Source organism: Centruroides vittatus, unplaced genomic scaffold (assembly GCF_030686945.1).
Source record: "Centruroides vittatus isolate TY-2023 unplaced genomic scaffold, ASM3068694v2 contig_2480, whole genome shotgun sequence".
Lineage (NCBI taxonomy): Eukaryota > Metazoa > Arthropoda > Arachnida > Scorpiones > Buthidae > Centruroides > Centruroides vittatus.
Genome location: NW_027121568.1, coordinates 170,009 through 189,722, shown reverse-complemented (window position 1 = coordinate 189,722; position 19,714 = coordinate 170,009). Strand labels below are relative to the sequence as shown.

Here is a 19,714-nt window from a genome sequence, read left to right as displayed (position 1 = left end):
TTCATTCATCATATACTTAGTTTCATTGTAATTCTAACTGTGTAAGTGAAGATAATTTTTAATGCTACACTAAAAAATCTGAAAATTATGGAAAAAAGTTAAAAAAAAGCACTTGTTGGACCACAAAAGTAAATTGAATGGATTGAAAATTAATCTTCTGGTATATATAATATAATAGAAACCTTATTATATATTAAATTGATATTTCCATTATAAAAAAAATAGGCTAGATCATCATTAAGAAAAGAGGATACAAAGACTTGATAAAAAGACAAGCCAGTGCTTGAAATCAGTTTTTTGTTTAATGTTTTAACCTGAAAACTGTCAGAAATTATGGAACAATAAAAATCATATATGAATTAATTGCAGATGTAATTAGAATGAAATAAACTTTAGAATAATTTTAATTTTAGTTACTACTACTGAAATAATATATAAATAATGATGAATATTAATTTTAGATGAAAAAGGATCACTCTATATACCAAATTTCAACTTTTATAGAACTAAAAGTTCTATAAAAGTTGAAATTCTATAAAAGTTTGTTGATTAGTTTTTCTATTACTCATTTAAAGCAGCTTTTATATTTAGTTCAAACATAAAATATGAATAATAATTTGTGTTTGAACCGAATTCTTTATTTTTTTAAAACTATAAAAGTTATTTATCTTTTTTAAATTTCATTTTAATTCATAGATGCTTGAAGATCTATTTTATTAATAATCTGAAATTTATTTGGATACAATAATATGGAAAATAATGTAGTAGTAATAATAAAAATGTGATCAGTAATTGGTTAATATAAAATTTTCATCAAAATTGAAAACCAGGACATTTTTCTATTTTTTATTATAAATTTTAAAATTGCCCAGATGCTAATTTAAGAACCAAGAAAAATGTGTCTGCTAATCCTAGTATATGAGACTACATCTTGTAACAGGATCAATATATAAAAGTACCTGTAAGAAGTCTGTTGCAGTAGATTAATAATTGATTTTTTAAAAAGAATGTGATTTTATATATATCATAAAAAGTTTTTTGCCATAAAGACAAATTTGTGTTTGAAGGTGTGATAAAAACATTTGATCTGAGAATAAACAAGAAATGGAGAATTTATAAGCAATAGTTTAAATAATTTACTTTTTCATTTTAATACACAGTTCAAAAGTTTTCTAAATAAATTTTCAAATTTTTAAATAAAATATTGGATAAAATCTATTAAAGATTATTTCATCAAGTATGAATGAAAATAAAGGTACATAAAATTATTTAAAATGGTAAATAATGTAATATAAAAATAATGTAAAGTATTTTCAAATTTATAAGTTAGAAATTTCAATAGAAAATTTATTATAATTAAAAAAAAACAGCATGTTTTAGTTTTTAAGATAAATATATCATATTTAAAAGTTAAAATATGCAAAATGGTAATGCAATTGAAATTTAAAACTAAAAAGAGAATTCAATTTCTAGGAAAATTTTAGATAAAGAAAAAGGAAATAAATATGTATTTTAGAGAATATTTATTTTTTAAATATTAAGAATGAAAAGTCGTTTCAGTTTTGACAAAATAAATTTACATTGGGATGTGAGTTGCTCGTCTGGTGTGAGAGTGAACTTTTGAAAGTAGCTGATACTTAGTATACTAAAATACAATTGTGTCAAAGGAAGAGGAATATGTTCGACGGTAAAATAGAGAAATTGGCGAATGGTTTATCCTTGAATTTGATTATAATGTTGTTAATAATTGCTGGAGTTGAGCCCAATCCAGGTCCTCTCCCCCGTTCCCCACAGCAAATAAGTCATCAGGATATGCAAAAGAAGGGGCGTGGGAGACCTCGGAAGAAAAGCTCTAAGGACGAGAAGAAAGAAAACCAACAAGTAGAAATTTTAAGTATAGATTACCACCAAATAGAAGAAGAGAGTAAACAACCGTCTGTATTAACAAAAGAACCAACAATTCATGATTATTTTGAACCAGTAAATGAACCGGAATTACAAACTGCAGTTAAATCTCCATATACATTGCAATCTATTTACGAGCTAATCCAGGATAATTTTTGTCGGTTAAATATCGAGATTCAATCGATTAAATCTGAGGTAAATATATTGAAAGAAGAATATAAGTGTTATAAAGAGGAATTGACGGAAATTAGATATAAGTTACAAGAATTGGATAAAAAATCGGAAATTAATGACCATCTTAAAGGTATGTTCGAATTTGAGTTTGACAAATTAGTAAATGAAAAGACTAAAAAGAACATAATTATTATAAATTATCCATTCGCAACACTAGATTATTTACAAGAAATAAATTCTTTTATTAATAATGAACTAGAATTAAAAAATGTTGAAATAGAAGGATTAATTAAATTAAATAGGAGTGATAATAAACCTATTGTTAAAGTAATCCTAGAGTCTGTAAATATAAGGAATTTAATTCTTAAAGAATTTTGGAGAACGAAACCGAATTTAGTTGGTGAGAATGTGAAAAAAATAATTTTTACTGCCGATTTATGTAGGAGATCGAGGATAAGGAAAAAACATTTACAGGCCAGAATTAAACTAGAAAAGTTAAACGGGAAAAAAATAATAGTACGAGATGATTATTACATAAAAGATAACTTAGTATATACGTACGATATTGCCTCAAATAAGATCATCCAATTAAATCATTTTTTAGGAGATGTTTGACTGCAGAGTTAGAAAAGGAAGGGGAAATAAGGTGTAATACATCTAATTCTGATTCAATTGGAAACAATTTACAGTTGGTTCAAAACTCTATCATAAGTCTGGATGATAGAGTCAATGATGTTAGCAATAATAATTTTGCATTTATAAGATATATTAATAACGTTAGAGACAACTTATTTATTAGTTTTTGGAATATACAAGGTCTCCGGGGGAAAATGCATAGAAAGTCAGTAAAAGAGTATATAAAATCTCAAACGATATGTGGCTTCACGGAAACCTGGATTGTTAATCTAAATAAAGAAGACGAGGAGGTGTTTAAACGTGGAAACACGGTGTTGTTCAGCAGAGCTCAGAGGAAGTCTGGAAAGGGTCGTCCAGTGGGTGGTTTATTGCTGTTAATTAAGACGAATTTTGGGCAAAGATAAAGAACATCCAGGTTCATTTCCGGCTGTTTAACTCTATAATAATGAATTCCATTGGCTTTGCGGCCCCAATTTGGAGCCTTACGAACTTTCAAAAATTAGAAGTTATCCAAAATAGGTTTGTACGTAAGTTTTTTTTGTTGGATTACAGCACACCAGGTAGCGTGTTAAGACTGGAATTAAGCAGGTTTAAATTGAGTGCTACTTTGATAAGGAGATACATGAAATTTTTATTTAAAATAAGAGACGCTCGAAATCTTTCAACTGTATTATTATACCAATTGTATCGAAAATCTTTGATTAAAGTACAAAGCAAAAACTGGGTGTCACAAATTGCACAAATTTTAAAGCGCTTTGGATATTCTATTAAAATATTCCTAGATTTACCTGAAATAAGTGAACAACATTTCCAAATGTTGATACAAAATGTGCTCGAAATCTCTTTATCACAAGACATAGAAGACATATTCGCAAGAGAGAAAACTGATTAGTATAACATAATTCTTGAGTATCCATTTATTAATAACTACATGTTAACTAACCTGGCTTTTAATGTTAAAAGATTTTTCATACAACTCAGAATAAACAAAGAATTAATATTAATTAATGACAAATTTATTGAGTTTTTAAAGAGTATTTGCCCAAGGTGCCAAAAAATAATTTCAAAATTTCACATGTTTTGTGGCTGTAAAGATGCAAAGGAACTAGCGCACAATTTTGACTTGCATATGTTAACAAGCTGCACTAATGAAAGAACAATGTATGAAATATTCCATACAGCCAAGATAGACATAATTTATAGACTATACAAATATGCCCACAAATTTTAATGTAACAAATTCATTGAATACACAAGTAATATAAATTAATGGTATTGTATGTTATAAAACCATGTGTATGAAGAAAGTTACCAGTTGCAGTATAGGTTTAAATGACTTTAAATTGATGTTATTAAAATAATTATAATTGGTAACTAAATGTGGAATATAATGCTTGGTTTGACTTGTGTTGCTAGTGTATTTTTTAACATTAATAACAAGCGATTGTTGTCAAAAACATCCTTTGTAACAGGCTATCGCCTTATTACGAATAAATTTTGAATTTGAATTTGAAAATAAATTTACATTAAATATTTACAAATTACTTTTGAATTTTTAAAGTAAGGATTTCATCAAGATAAATAGTAATTTATTTCTTCATAATTAGGTCAATATGTTTTACTAATTTAAATTATATTTATTATTTACAAAACAATTTTTGTGGCCTAATTTTGTTCTTAAATTGTAATCTCTGTATCTAAAAACTGAGAAAAATTACAAAATAGTAATTTAAAATTTCAAAATAAACAAATTTGACTCTGTTTATTTATAAATCAATCATATTCAAAAATAAAGTTATATTTAAACATTACATATATAGGCATAAATTATCTTAGATAATTTATTTAATTTCTAAATGATACCTAATATGCTATACATGCACATTCAGTTTGTATTTGATTTAAAATAATATATGATTTTTATACAGAACCAACTTTTTTTCATTCTTACATAATATTGGAAGTTGCAACATAATTTTTTTAAAATTATTTTGTTAAAAATAGAATAATAATTTTATTTTAACTTCCAAGATTGTGTAAGAATGAAAGAAAAAATTTTGTTTTTATTTTTAACTCTTCTGTTGACATAAACTTTCATAAAATTCATAAGATTTACATCCAAAAATATCTTGTCAATAAACATATTTTATACTTTAAATTTGTTGACCTACTTTACAATTTTTTTTTTTTATATTAGAAAATTTCTTGAGTTAATTGTAATAAGTTTTTGTAATTTCTACTTTATTATTTTGAACATAAATTTTAAATAATTTTTTATGATAGATATATTCAAAATTTATTTGAATATATACTTTGTAAAATATTGCTTATGAAGTAAAATATACTCTTCACTATAATTTAATGCAGTGAAAATATTTTTGTAATGAATGTGTTTATCTTTCTTATTCATAATTTTTATTTTTACTTAGAGGCTTTATTGGAGTTTATTTACAAATTGTGATTTTAAAATCACATATTTTTTACTTTAAAAAATTATGTTATGTATGTTTGTATGTATGTATGAATAAATGAATGTTAAAAAGAAATTATACATTTAATATTAACTAGAGATAAAAAGTAGGTGGCACTTGTATACTTCTCTCTGCTAAACTGTAGAAATTAAATTAACTGATAATTAGTATGATATACTGTACATAACTTTTAAATAATATTATATTAGTACAATATATTTGTTTCATTTCACTCATAAACATTCAATTGTCACTTTTATTAGATTTTTTTAAAATAGTAATAATGCATCTTTTATTGTAAATAATAATCCTTTATTTTTAATATATATTGTTTGTTAAGAAAATTTTCAACAAAATCCTTCAGAAATGTTTATATAATCTTTATAGGGAAGAAAATGAACTGTTTTTTTTTTTTTAAATTAAATTTATTTACTTGATGAATTAAATATACACGCAAGTACTTTCTACATTTCATATCCTCCATTGACCTTGCAAAAAAAATGTATTAGAAAATAGTTTTTCATCACTATGGGCTCATACTTCCATTCTTAAGCAGTGTTTAGATCATAGAACCCTGATCCTCTGGAAGTCATTATACATATCTTAATTAAAATCCTGCAACTCTCCCACTCTCAAAATCCCTGATGTACGGATAACACTTCACAAAAACTTTTTGTGAATAAACTTGTTGTCCAATAATTAATTATTGGACAACAAGTTTATTCAAGTGTTATCCATATATTGATATATTGACAACTGTTGATTAGTGTAAATAATCTTATATTCTTCAGAGTTAAACTGTATTAATGAAAGTTTGTTTATAAATACAACACACAATAATTATCACATTTTTTAATTGCACATATAAATCTATATGTAAGTTTTGTGAAAAAGTATTTTCTATAAAAACAAAAAATGCAATTGTTATAACAATTTTTCATATTATGCTTTATACAGATTGTAATTTTATATATTCAAATACTTTTATATAAAATTTATTTTACATTATAACATACACACACACTTTTTGATATTTCCATGATGATTATTATAGCATTGGTCACATATATATTTGATAATAATTTACAAATAGAATTTTCTTATAGTAATTAAATAATAATATAGATATAGAAAATTCATAACTACACTTCTATATAAATATATTTTGTATTTAATTTATAGGCACTGCTAGATGCTCAAGAAAGATTTCAGCTTATTATTCCAGGATTTCGTTTTAATTTAGGTTTTTCAGGAAAATTTTATCACAAAGGAACTGATGAAGAAAATAGAGGGGATGATATGCTTTTAGGTAAATATTGTAAATTATTCAGATATATATGAAATGAAATTGTTGACGAATTGTTTATTTTAAATAGAAAATGCTGAAAAATTTTGGTGGTTTTGTCATATGTGGAGTCATAGTCAACCACATTTATTTGATAATATTACTTCTTTGGAAGTTGAAATGAGACTTAACAGAGATTTTGCCAAGGTAAGATGTGTTTGATTTTTATTTTAAATATTTATACTATTCTGATATATATAAAATATTGAAAATTAAATGTGCTACAGAAACATGGAATTCCAATGGATTCAGGTTATTCAATAGCACCACATCATTCAGGAGTGTATCCAGTTCATGGTCAATTATATGATGCTTGGAAAAGGATTTGGAATGTGAAAGTTACAAGTACAGAAGAATATCCACATTTAAGGCCTGCAAGATTAAGAAGAGGATTTATTCATAGAAATATTATGGTGAGTGATTATTTATAATAACAGTAAAAAATTTGATATATGCTAATAATATGTTATTGTGTTGACATAATATATAATTATGTTAATATATAACATAATATAAGAATATTACCTGAATAACAATATAAGATATTATATACAAACAACTCATCTTAAAACAAAGCAAAACTTGCTTTATTGGTGTGTTGCCCTGGCAAAACACCATTGTCACAACATAAAATTTTTGTTTGCTTTATTATGTAAAAATTTATCAGAATTCATTAAATCAAACTAAATTACTTTCACAACTTCCAAGAAATAATCCTATTTCCAATTTTTTTTTTTTTTTTTTTACACTTTTCAATGTAACCAATAAAAGCAGTACTGTAATAAACATTCCATTTTGAGTAGAACAGATTTTCTTCCCATAGTAAGCAAAGACAGGTTTGACCTCACATTGTAAAGCAATTCAAACATATGTACATATAGCAGGCTATTCTACTGTACTCAGAAAATAAGAGTCAAAGTTTAATGATGTCCATCCCTTTAGACAGATGCCCATGCAAACGTGTTCATTTGCATCTTGGGGAATGCATAAAGTGATGCCAGGTTTGATTCTTTTTTTACTCTTTTGGTACCAAAAAATATTTTCTACTTTTTCAAATAATCTTCAACAGGAAAAAATTACAGATTTCTTTTAGTTTTGTTTTGTTTTGTTTAACCACTCTGATATAAAGTTCTGCATTTAAACAGCAAATACCATCTCCTCTTCATTTTGTTTGACTTGAAAATCATAAGTTAACACATACCAAAATATTTTATTTAGAGTGTCATTTACTGTACATTGGTAGATTTATAATATAGTATTAAAATTATAAAAATTAAAATCAAATACAATTTCATGATTAATTATTATGCATTGCTGAATTTACACAAGTTGAAAAATGTTGAAAGTTCTTAAATTTTAAATTCAGTATTCTAAAAATTTTTGAAAAAATGAGATATACAAAACAGTTCTACATATTTACTAAGATGATGATCCTCAAATATTTATTCAAATAATTTTATTGCATTATATTTATAATTACATCGCTATTGAATAATAAGCAAAGTAAAACAGCAAGAGGTATTATTATTTTATTTTGTAGATAAATTATAACATTTAATTTTGGAATTTTCATCCAAGTTTGTTTTTAACCAGTCATTTAGTTTTTAACTACATTTTGAATTCAACAAAACTTAATATAAAAAACTTTAATAAGATTTAAAGGTGGGAGACTGTTATACAATATTATTCTAAAATAAAGTAGTAAAATAAAGTTTTAAATTTAAATAAATAAGAACCTTTATGTATAAATACTAGCAGATGAGTCTGGCATTGCCCTGCAAACTAACAATAACAAGAAAGATTATTAGATTATTTTGGACTTCTAACCTTTCTGTTATATAAATCAAATACTATACTATAATATAATATAACTACAAAGGTTATCATAAGGGTTTATCACACCATGTGATCAATCTAACACATTTTAAAAATTTTTAAAAATTCTTCTACTGAACAAATTTAAAGATGTGTTTGATTGGTCACTTGTGTAATAAACCCTTACATAAAATAACTTTTACGTAAGGGTTATATATATATATATATATATAAAATACTATAATATAAGAAACATTGAAATGAAAACCAAGTAAAGAGTTTGGTCATTTTAGCCTATTATTGTCGTGTTTATCACAATACTTGGATGGTACGAAATGGCACAATTTCATTGGTCAAGTAGACACCATTTGAAAATATGATATCTTAAAAAATTTAAGATATATTTCAAATGGTGTCAATCTATCATGGTCAAATAAATTCATTCTGAAATTTGAGAATATGATATCTTAAATTTTTTAAGATATCATATTCTTTTATAATTTATACCCTGTGCACTCAGCATTGAGAGAATACAATATTATTACAACACCTGAGTTTTTTTCCAAGAGAAAGATAATACAAAGAAACTCTAAGAAACTACCATTCACAACTGAATATCATTCAACCAATTAAATTTTGTGAAAAATGGACTAAATATTTAAATTAGGCTTCCTCAAAAACCATTAAAAGTAAATAAAATACATCTCAAAGCACAATGATATATATATATATATACACTGAATGGTTATATATATATATATATATATATATATATATACACACACACACACCCTCGCCAGGGACAGCGATAGCTGGCTGAGTGCCATAAAGGAGATGCTTATTGGCTGTGGACATAGGAGTCGTCTCCAGCCAGCACCGTTAGTAACTCTGGAAGGTTATATTGAAATTTAAGTACATCTGGAAGCAATGACTGGCTTGGGGTCTGGGTGGCGCAATTGGTAGCACACTGCATGGCAAGTGGAGGCTGTGGGTTCAAGCCCACCTCAGGTCGGTTATTTTCTTCCAGAATGTTCTAAATTATTTATTAAATTATTAAAAATTATAATTATTAATTTAGATAAGAGATGGTGCCTAACACTTACTTCTATACCAAATTCATTTGTATTTATTATTTAATTATGGCCATATTATAGGCCAATTATTTAGGCATTGTTGGTCCATTAAAAATATTTTGTGCTTGTTGGTAATCTTGTTTTATGTAATTTTTCTGTTTGAATGCCACCATACTTCTGGTCTGATAGACTACTTTTGTCGAATTACTTTAACCCCCTTCCACAACAGTCCCTTCTATCTTCTCCTGGAAGAGAGGATGGTCTACTATTAATATTTGAAAAGTGATCCATGTTGGATAGGTTGTGATGGCCCTGCATGTGATTGAAATTGCTAACCTTAACATCTGAAAGACCTCACATGACTTGTTTAAATAAAAATTTTGTAAAAATGCAAGAATAATTGCTTTTATTTGATGCTGTGTTTATATTGTGTTGAACCCAAAGTTTGTTCAGGTATTTACATAATTGCTTGTTTGTGGCGCCTCTGTCGTGCTTATCAAGTTTTATCTTGTTTAGATTGAAATTACAAATGTTTGCATATTTATTATGTAAGTTTAATTACTGCTATTTTTTAAAATTTTGTTATCTTTTAAGAAAAAAAAAAAAACATTAAAATGGAAGATAAGAAGGTGCATTTTCAACATCTCATGCTCTATTATTTTCAAAAAGGAAAAAATGTGACAAAAAAAGATATGTGCTGAATACAGGGAGGATGCAGTTACTGATTGAACATGCCAGAAATGGTTTTCAAAATTCAGGGAGGGAGATTTTTCTCTCGAAGATGCACCTCAGTCAGGACAACCTTCAACTATAGAAGATGAGTCCATAACTGCTTTAATTCAAAATGATTGGCATAAAACAACATGAGATAGCAGACGTCTTTAAAATATCCCAAACATCTGTTGTCAGACATTTGGCTAGACTTTGATACACTTCCCATTATGATGTTTGGGTTCCCCATCAATTAAGTGAATGAAACTTTATTGAGCATGTTTCTGTATGTGATTCACTTTTAAAATGCAATGATGATGATCCCTTTTTAAAGCAATTAATAATAGGCAATGAAAAATGGATTGTTTACAACAATATTCAATGTAAGAGATCTTGGAGTAAGCCAGGTGATTCTCCAGTGCTGCAACCTAAAGCTGGTTTACATTCCAGAAAAGTAACGATTTCAGTTTGGTGAGACTGGAAAGAGGTTCTTTATTACGAGCTTTTACCAACAACCAAACAATTAATTCCAATAAATATTGTCTCCAACTGGATGAACTAAAAGCTGCAGTGCATCAAAAACATCCAGAACTTGCAAATCGAAAGGGAATGGTATTCCATCACTATAATGCAAGACCACATATATCATTAAAATTGCGCCAAAAACTTCTAGACTTTAACTGGGATGTTTTGAGTCACCCTGCATATTCTTCAGATATTGCTCCCTCAGACTGTCATCTTTTTCATTCATTGCAGAAGAATTTAAATGGCATAGAATTTTTGTTGATGTTAAGCCTAATCAAAAACTTTTTTGTTTTTTAAAATAATAATTGTGGCTACTGTGTTGTTAAAAATTATTTTTTTATTTTGCACAAACAAAATAAATATATTGAAAAATAAAAAACAAAAAAAAATTATATTTCAAAAGTTCGTTTTAATATAAAAATTATGATGCATAGCAGCATCTAGTATCAAAAACATTCCGATGCTGGGACGAATATATTTGGGGTCGCCAGGGCAGGTCAAATGAGGTCAACACAAAAATATTTGGGAACAATGTGGGACAGGTTAAGAAAGGAGTTAGATAGATGAAAGTCCAGACTAGATATGGACAGGAAGTCCAGATTAATTATATATGAATCTCTGGTTTGGATCAGAAGTCACATTACTCAATTCAAAATTTTCTTCTTAATGGAGATAACTAGATGACTGGCATGACTCTATTGCTAACAGGAAAAGTATAATGTACAGGGGCAAGATACCACTAAAAGAATTGAGAACATTGTGACAAAAAATAGCAGCCCAGCATTGCGACAATGTCACAATAAATAATTGTTCATTAGAATTAGTTTAGTTTATTTTGTTACGGCAATGTGACACATGAGTGATTTGCCTAGGGGAATGCATCCCAGGAAGACTTATGAGATATAATATTTTTGATTCCACCCAGGCAAGTGCTATATACTACTTGTTGCAGTAATGATATAGTGCAAAATAGATGCACTATATCATTGTCACAGTAATGAAGTGAATATAATATATATATCTTAAAATTATATCCTTTTTTGTAAGAATTATATTTAGTTTATTATTTTTTAAATTTTTGCTAATAGATGGCACTATATGTAAAGCCAACAAATTGAATGTAAACAGAAATTAATTGATGTTTAGAAATCCAATTGATATTTTGGGGTCGAATGTATGATATTATCTAAGTTAACGTATTTGAACGTAACTGCTGAGTTTTGTATCAATTGGTCAAATGGACTAGGAGTATATAGCAAACAAACATCCTCATTTTTATATATAGATTATTTTTATTATTTTACAAATGTTTCATGTTTTAGAATGATCCAGATTTAATTAATAAAACAAAATTGTTATGTGTAATATTTTTTAAACCTCTGTAACGAAAATGAATTTTTTTTTTGTAATATCAATATTACACACATAAGTTGTATTATTTTAAATGCAGATTTATACAGAAATTTATTTAAAAAAATATGATTGATTACATAACAGAATGTACTTCCTTTCAAATTTATATTTTTTGAAGAAATGAGTTGGAAATTTGCTAACATTGGAAGGCTAATTACTTAAATTTCTGTCAGACAGAACTTGCTAAGAAAAAAATCTTCAACTTAATATAGTGTCAGTTTTAAATTACGAGTATTACTAAAAGTTGTTTTCATAAATAAAAAATTTTTATTTATAAAAAGATATTTTCTTTACAAATTAATCAGTTTATTGGAAAAATAACAAAATATAATAAATTATTCTTTTGTTTTAAATAATAAGAAAAGGTCTATTACACTAATTTCTAACAAATATCATTTTGATTATTAATAAGTGATCCCAAAGTCAAATAAAATGGAGAAACATAAATTAGTATGTTATTTTCTATTGAGGTAGCTTTTTCAGCAAAGTTTTTACAATTTTCAAATATATTAGTTCTGGGACACTTGGCAGATAAAAATAAAATTCAATAAAAACAAATGTCTTATTTATATATTATAAAAATATTATTACTTGCATAAAGATAAAATGGCTGCTAGGACAAGGCATAGTTATTCTGACATAGATGATTTGTCTTAACAATATTTTTATATTTTTCATTCTCTGCAACTTCCTAATCAGGAAGACAGAAACATGGTAGTTGTCTTGAGTAAAATGTGCCTTAGTTTATGTACAGAAAGGAGATTAATGCAAACAAAATAAATAATGTCTTCAAGATTTATAAAGAGAAAAAATGGTTATATAAAAGAAGTTTTAAATGAAAATTAGATTTTTACCTAGAATTATTCATTGACAGAAAAATTATGCACCCAGATAGAATTGTTCAATTTCTGCAAATCTCAACAGATAGGTATATAAATTATTACAGTTGTGGCCCAATTGCACATCAGATACAGGGATAGCAACTAAGACATTCTGGTGCCATTATCTTATTAAAAAAAAAAGCGTGCACTTGCTGTGGTCAGATTTTACAGCATACTTGTTTGGAGGTCTTTGAATGCCATGCATATCTAATGCAGTCAAAGATATTATGTACAGCTGATGGCATTTGAGGAAGACCACATCATCAGACTGAGGGAAGCAGGATGCCATTTTTCTGAATTGCCTGCCATCTAGGCTATTCTAACCTGACTGCAAGGTGTTGGGAGCAGTGGCTATGTGAAGGTGGACAGATTCTATATACACCACCAAGAGAGATTGTCTGATCATGAGACAAGCAAGAACAGTTCAACTTTTGTTATAGAACACACTCTTCCCACATTTTTGGCAAGTGACTAGCAGAGACAAATTTGCATATATGGTGGCTGTTATGTGTCCTGCCATTAGCATTCCAACAGCATTTTTATTTTGTATTACAACAGAGAAGTGTGGACTGGCAGCATATTGTCTAATAGGTGTGAGGATTTGTTGCTAAACAAATCCTAGTGCTGGTTGGGAATAGATGATCACTGTCTTGCAATGTAGGAACCATTGGTTAACCTTTACTGATGAGCGGTAGATTCCCTGACTTGCTGGTTAAGAGATTTGTTGCTCAACAGTCAATCTTCGTACAGCCATTTTTCAACAAGATAATGCTGGACTGCAATGTTGCAATAGCTACTGCAGTTGCAACGTTTTGTGTGTGAAAACCTGTTGCAAGATAACATATAGTGCTTATATGCATCACACCTCCTTATATTGTGACATGTATCCAAAAATAGATTCTACAAGATACTAAAGGTTCCTTTTAAATTGTATTGTTGTTCCATGGGAAATTGTCTCTTTGCTATGATATTATAATCACTTAATGACAATTGTAATAAGTTCATACTAATAAAGTTTCATTTGGTACCAATGCCTACTTGGTGATTTCTTTTTGCCAATGAATGTATTTTCAGATAGGAAATAATAAATACGCAGGTTTTCATTTTCTCTCTATTATCTTACTTTTGTGAAAAACATAAAAATAAGTCAATTCTGTTCATAACATCAGTTATTTTAAACAGGATGATTCATTTGGGACTGAACACTTATTATGTGGAATATCTCTGTGTAAAATGAAAATATGAGTATGAAACATGAATGGAAATTATGAGGCATTCCTATTTGTTATGGACCAAGATATGTTTTTACATTACATGTTATTCAGATGTGACTGTGCAATCTTGAGTTATTAAACATATAATAAGTGTTCAGTCCTGAGTTAACCATCCTGTATGTTTAATTTTGTTATGTCATATCAATAATTTTTGTAAATATGGAATAGAATGAAAAATATATTATTGCAAATAAATTACCTTATGTAGATGTAGCTATAGATAAATTAATTATATACAGTATCCAGCAATTTCATTTTAAGTATAGGTTTTTGGGCCACGACAAACTTGTGGTCTTTATACACACACAATATTTATGGATAAATATCCAGGTGGGCCAGAGAAACTAGAAACTAGTATTCAAGGTGGTGAATTGTTTTATTTGTTTGTATATAACCCTGTAAGTATTTACTTTACAAACATATAATTTTTATTGATTTATTTTAAGTAATTATACATTTGTTTTTTTAGTTTAACATATTTATGACACATTTGTCTAACTATGGAAATGATAGACTTGCATTGTATACCTTTGAATCAGTTATCAAATTTGTTCGTTGTTGGACTAATTTACAATTGGCCACAGTACCTCCTCTCCATCTTGCTGAAAAATATTTTCAAATGTTTCCAGAAGAAACAGATCCAATTTGGATGGTAATTATTTTTGTTTTTTAATATTAATGTAATTTCCATGAATACATTACTAAATTATTACCATTTTTAAAGAATCCTTGCAATGATAAAAGACATCAAGCTATTTGGTCTGTAAGCAAATCATGTGAACAGCTACCAAAATTTTTAGTTATTGGTCCTCAAAAAACTGGTAAGTTAATTTTGTTATGTAAATATATATTAAAATATTTTTTTGCATAAGTTAGGAAAGCAAGATTTTTTTAAAGGTAATAAACTTATGTTTCTTTATAATACATGAATTTTATAAATTGTACAATATTTATTATACAAAGTAAATACTTTAACAATTCTGTTAAGTTCCAGGACTAATGTTTCATTTTAAATATAGTTATAATAAAATTCACAATCTCTCAATGTTCTTCAAAATAATTTCTGAGATGTTACATATCTTTTCTCCTTAGAAGATAGATGGAAATGTAAACATAAAAAAATTCTCTTGATTGTTATGTATAGAGTTACTGCTCAGCACATATCTCAGTATGGTTTATTATGGCAATATGAGTGTAAGTCAGAAATCAGTTACAGGTCAATATTTTCCATCTATGCATTTTAGATTCTCAGGTTGTGCTTTGTTTTAATTACAACTATGCTGGAAAAAATATCCTAATCTTGAATCAAACACTGTCTTCAGAGGGAGCTTGCTAGTCAATGGTAATCCACTTTTTGCTGAGGTTGAAATTCTACCTGATGATCCCATGTATGCTTGGACATCAACTGGGTTGTTACTGTACATTTGCCATTGTGAACAGCCTCAAAGCAGGGATGACATCACTTCAGGCCAGGAATGTTGAACTTTCCATGGACAACACCACTCAAACTAGTGGTGAGATGATGGTGGCTAGCTTTGTATTCCTCAAGGTAGATGAGATCAGATGAGTCTTAAGCAAGACAAGGAACTTACCCGAAAGTTATTCTGGCATCACAATCTTTGCATTATAGGCACACTGTTGCCTTTGGACTTCTAAGTGTTCTGCAATATCTGCTACATTTTGCTAGTTTTTCTGTAGTATGGCTGCCTGAGTGTATCATTCCCATGGTAATGAGATTTTTATACTGAGAATCAGGAATATATTCTGAGTTGGCAAGACCAACTCCTTTGGGTGCTCATTCCATAGGTGCATATCTTCTTTTCCTGATCTAGCAAGTGGTTCAGTTACTCCAACCTCATGGAATGAGGTTGGAATGTGGGTGGAAGGAGTCATCAAAATGTGTTTTATGCTGAGTTGGAAACAAGCTTCAGTCATTAAGTATGATATGAACTGGGGACCATTACCAGAAACCAAGGTGGGGGCATCTCCCATACAAGTTATCACTGCATTAGCTTGTCTGATTATTTCTCGTAATGTATATGGCTCTAGGAACAATCATAACTAAATTTGGGAAGTTGAGATGCAAACTTTCTTTTAAAAGAAGGGGAAAGGTGTTCCTAAAATGCATAAAAATAAACATTAAACATTAACAATGCATTAAAAATAAACATAAACATGTTTAATGTTTATTTTTATCAAAAATCAAGAAAATTCAAATCACTCACTTTCAGAATCTGAATAGTTTATAAATAGAAAAGCATTGTATTTGCAAACACAGTCATTCTACATTCTTCACTCTCAGCTGTAGACTGTGTGAGGAAAGTAAATTTTTGAATGTAAAAATGATCTCTGAACATTAACAGGTGTGAGAACAGCATATTTGGTTTTCACTAAAATTTTGTGACTGATGAGACTCAGGAATTATATTTTGAATATCTGGATTTTTGCTCATGAAGTATTCCAGTTTCTATAAAGCAGATCCATCCAACTGAGTTTTGGTATCTTTAAAAATCTCCCACTGCTTCTCAGAAGACGTCTTTCCTTAACTTTGTAAACTGAACTGCACAGGAACTTGTATGAATAAATAGTGTTGAGTTCCTTTAACAAGGCTTATTGTTTTAACAGATTCTTGAGTTTCAATACAGCTGATGACTTTTTATCCAGTTTATCAATGAATGCTCCTGTAGATGAGATATTTTCAGCATAAAAACAATCCTCTTGTACAGTTGAAAAATCCAAATTCTCCAACTGTACAACTAATACAAGATGTTTTGGGAGGACAAATCAATTATCATTTAATATACTATTCATATATTATGGTTACAGTATCAAGTTACACATCAAGTTACTAAAATCTAGATTTTTATTATTTTTTATTTTTTATTTTTAAGCAAGTAAGTAATGTTTATTGTAATAGGATTGAACCTGTTACATGGGATGTTTCAATTATTAACCAATCACAATCATATAACAACATATTAGTTCCATATAATATATCTTAGTTATTTAGTTTAACATTGACATATATTCATTATTGAAAGGTTTAACTTTTAAATAAGATGCTGTATAACTTAATTACAAAAATTTTAACAAATTGGATACCTTATAATTAGTTACAATTCTGCTGTATGAGAAGAAATTTGTATTTGCTATTTACGTTGATAATCATATACAACACACGGAAGTAATATCCATTTCGGGACTCTAATGCTTCTTAACAAGAAGCAAACATAAATTGGGAAAGATCCCTACGTCCATAACAATATCATATCAACTTTGTTTAAGGTTAACTGTCATATTTTTTTTTTTTTTTAATACTTTTAAAATGATGTAATTATAGTACCTCCTTTAAATTGTCCTAGTTCCTATAAGATTTTTAATTCCCTCATGCGATAATATGCCGATACTATTGTTCTGAACTCTGCTAGAACTCACTATCACATGAACCTTCCTTTCATCTCCATAACTTGGTATAGGTGAAGCCTAGGTAACTACAATATTTACTTTTTCAGAATTCCCTCTTAGTATTAGTTGTATCGGAAAAAGATATAGCTCGTCTATCTTTATTCCTTGGCCAGTAGCAATAGGTCATCAGACAGATGCACAATCCACTAATACACCGCGCCTTGCCAATGTATGTTTTTGTAGTAAAGATCCTTAGTATCTACGCATTCCAGATAACCATGTCACTAATAAACCAATGATAAAGTAGAATTTCATATTAGCTTAGGCAACACTATGAAACTTTCCTTACAGACTTGGAAATTCCAGAACCTATTAGACGTTTATTATTATCATTACAGTTTGTATTTATAGAAGGAAAATTTACTGTTAAATTTACATTGATTAATTGAATATCTATATTTCCAATTTTCTCTCATCCAGTACGAATTTTCCTGGGTTTATTGTTGTAACATTATAAATCGAATCACTATTCGGATTTCTCAATGGAGGAACTTAATCAATTTCTTCCTAAAAATTACTTAATTGTATTACTTTATCTAAATTAATGTCGTACGTGAATATTTTATTTTCTATGATATAACAGTCATCTCTGATAATAAATTTGTTACCTTTTAATCTTTCTTGTTTAATTGTCGTTTGTAATTTTTTCCTTCTTAATCTGGATCTTTTGCATAAATCGGCTGTAAAAATTGTTTTATTTTTTCTCCTTTCTTCGTTATTAACTTTAGCTTTTAATATCAAGTTTCTATTATACAAGGAATCTATTACAATCTTCACAATACAGTTAGATCCGTTATAATTTATCCTTGTTAAGCTTTCTATAGAGATATTTTTAATTCTCAAATCCTCTTTAATAAACTGATTGATTTTGTTAGCATAATCGGTCAAAGTAAAAGGAAAATTTATGATTATGATATTTCTATTAGTTCTCTCATTTTTTAATTTATCTAGTTCAAATTCGAACATACTTCTGAAATGGCTATTGTTCTTAGATAATGTCTCTATTTCTTCCATTTTCTGTGACACACTCACTAGTTCTTCTTGAAAATGCTTTTTTTCTTCCTTCATTAAATTAAGTTCTGTCTTGATTCCTTGAATTTCCCTATTAAGCTGTGAAAAGTTATTTTGTAGTAGTTTGTATATTGATTTTAGTGTGTATTGTGAATCTTCCTGTACCAGGGGATCCTTATCTCTTAATGCTTGAAAATATTCAGGTATTTTCGTAGATCTTGTGGTATCAAGACTACCTCCACCGCACTCCTCCTCAATTTGAAGAAATTCGTCATTCAATAGATTATCCATTTGATTTTCTTTAACTATTTCTTTAAAATTTTGCTTACGTGGCCTACCACGCTCCCTGTTTTGCATCTCCATTTGACTCAAATGTTGGGGAGAACGGGAAAGAGGACCTGGATTAGGTTCTATTCCACCAATTAATAATAGGCATATGATTAATTCCAAAATCAATCTATTGACGAATATCCAAGTGAAGATCCTTCTTACTCATCTCGTGATCTTTACAAATGTTCCGTTAGAAGGTCCGTCGGAAAGTCACACCTCCACACTCAATGATTAGTTATATACAGTTTATTTACAAATATTTACAAAGATATACACTATGCAATAGCATTACGTACACTACAGTATCGAAGCTGTGATGCAGCACGTCGACTTAGCTGGCCTGGGAACACGAGTCACTCTTCCGGAGATGGCTTAACCTCGTGGCCGTCCGTCTCTACAACAACCTTTCTCCAGAGGACTTTCCAAGAGGAGAACACTCTCTCTATCCGCCTCAAAGGTCTGCCTGATGTTAGAGACCGCCACGTACCAGGTCCCTCGCCCTTTCTCCTCGCTTTTTTGCCACCCTTCCAATTTAAGGGATTCTGGCACTGCCTCCTGCGACCAATCACTTCCTTCCCCTTCTTAGAGCCTTCCAAGACGTCTGCCCTATCTCCCGCCGACGTAGCTCACATTTGCGTCCGTGCTTTATTTATTTTTGTTTTCTCAAGCTGGCCGGCACGTGGCC

General features: G+C 28.6%; 1 protein-coding gene across 1 annotated transcript in view; it reads left to right on the top strand.

Annotated features, from left to right (window-relative positions):
* LOC136971373 (bifunctional heparan sulfate N-deacetylase/N-sulfotransferase-like) overlaps positions 1-19,714 on the top strand; it is a 66,822-nt gene that overhangs the window by 39,261 nt on the left and 7,847 nt on the right. Inside the window, exons 7-12 of the mRNA XM_067265817.1 lie at positions 6,369-6,495; positions 6,563-6,678; positions 6,759-6,944; positions 14,490-14,621; positions 14,693-14,875; positions 14,948-15,044. Coding sequence (XP_067121918.1) covers positions 6,369-6,495; positions 6,563-6,678; positions 6,759-6,944; positions 14,490-14,621; positions 14,693-14,875; positions 14,948-15,044 — 841 coding nt within the window. The remainder of the gene's footprint in view (positions 1-6,368; positions 6,496-6,562; positions 6,679-6,758; positions 6,945-14,489; positions 14,622-14,692; positions 14,876-14,947; positions 15,045-19,714) is intronic.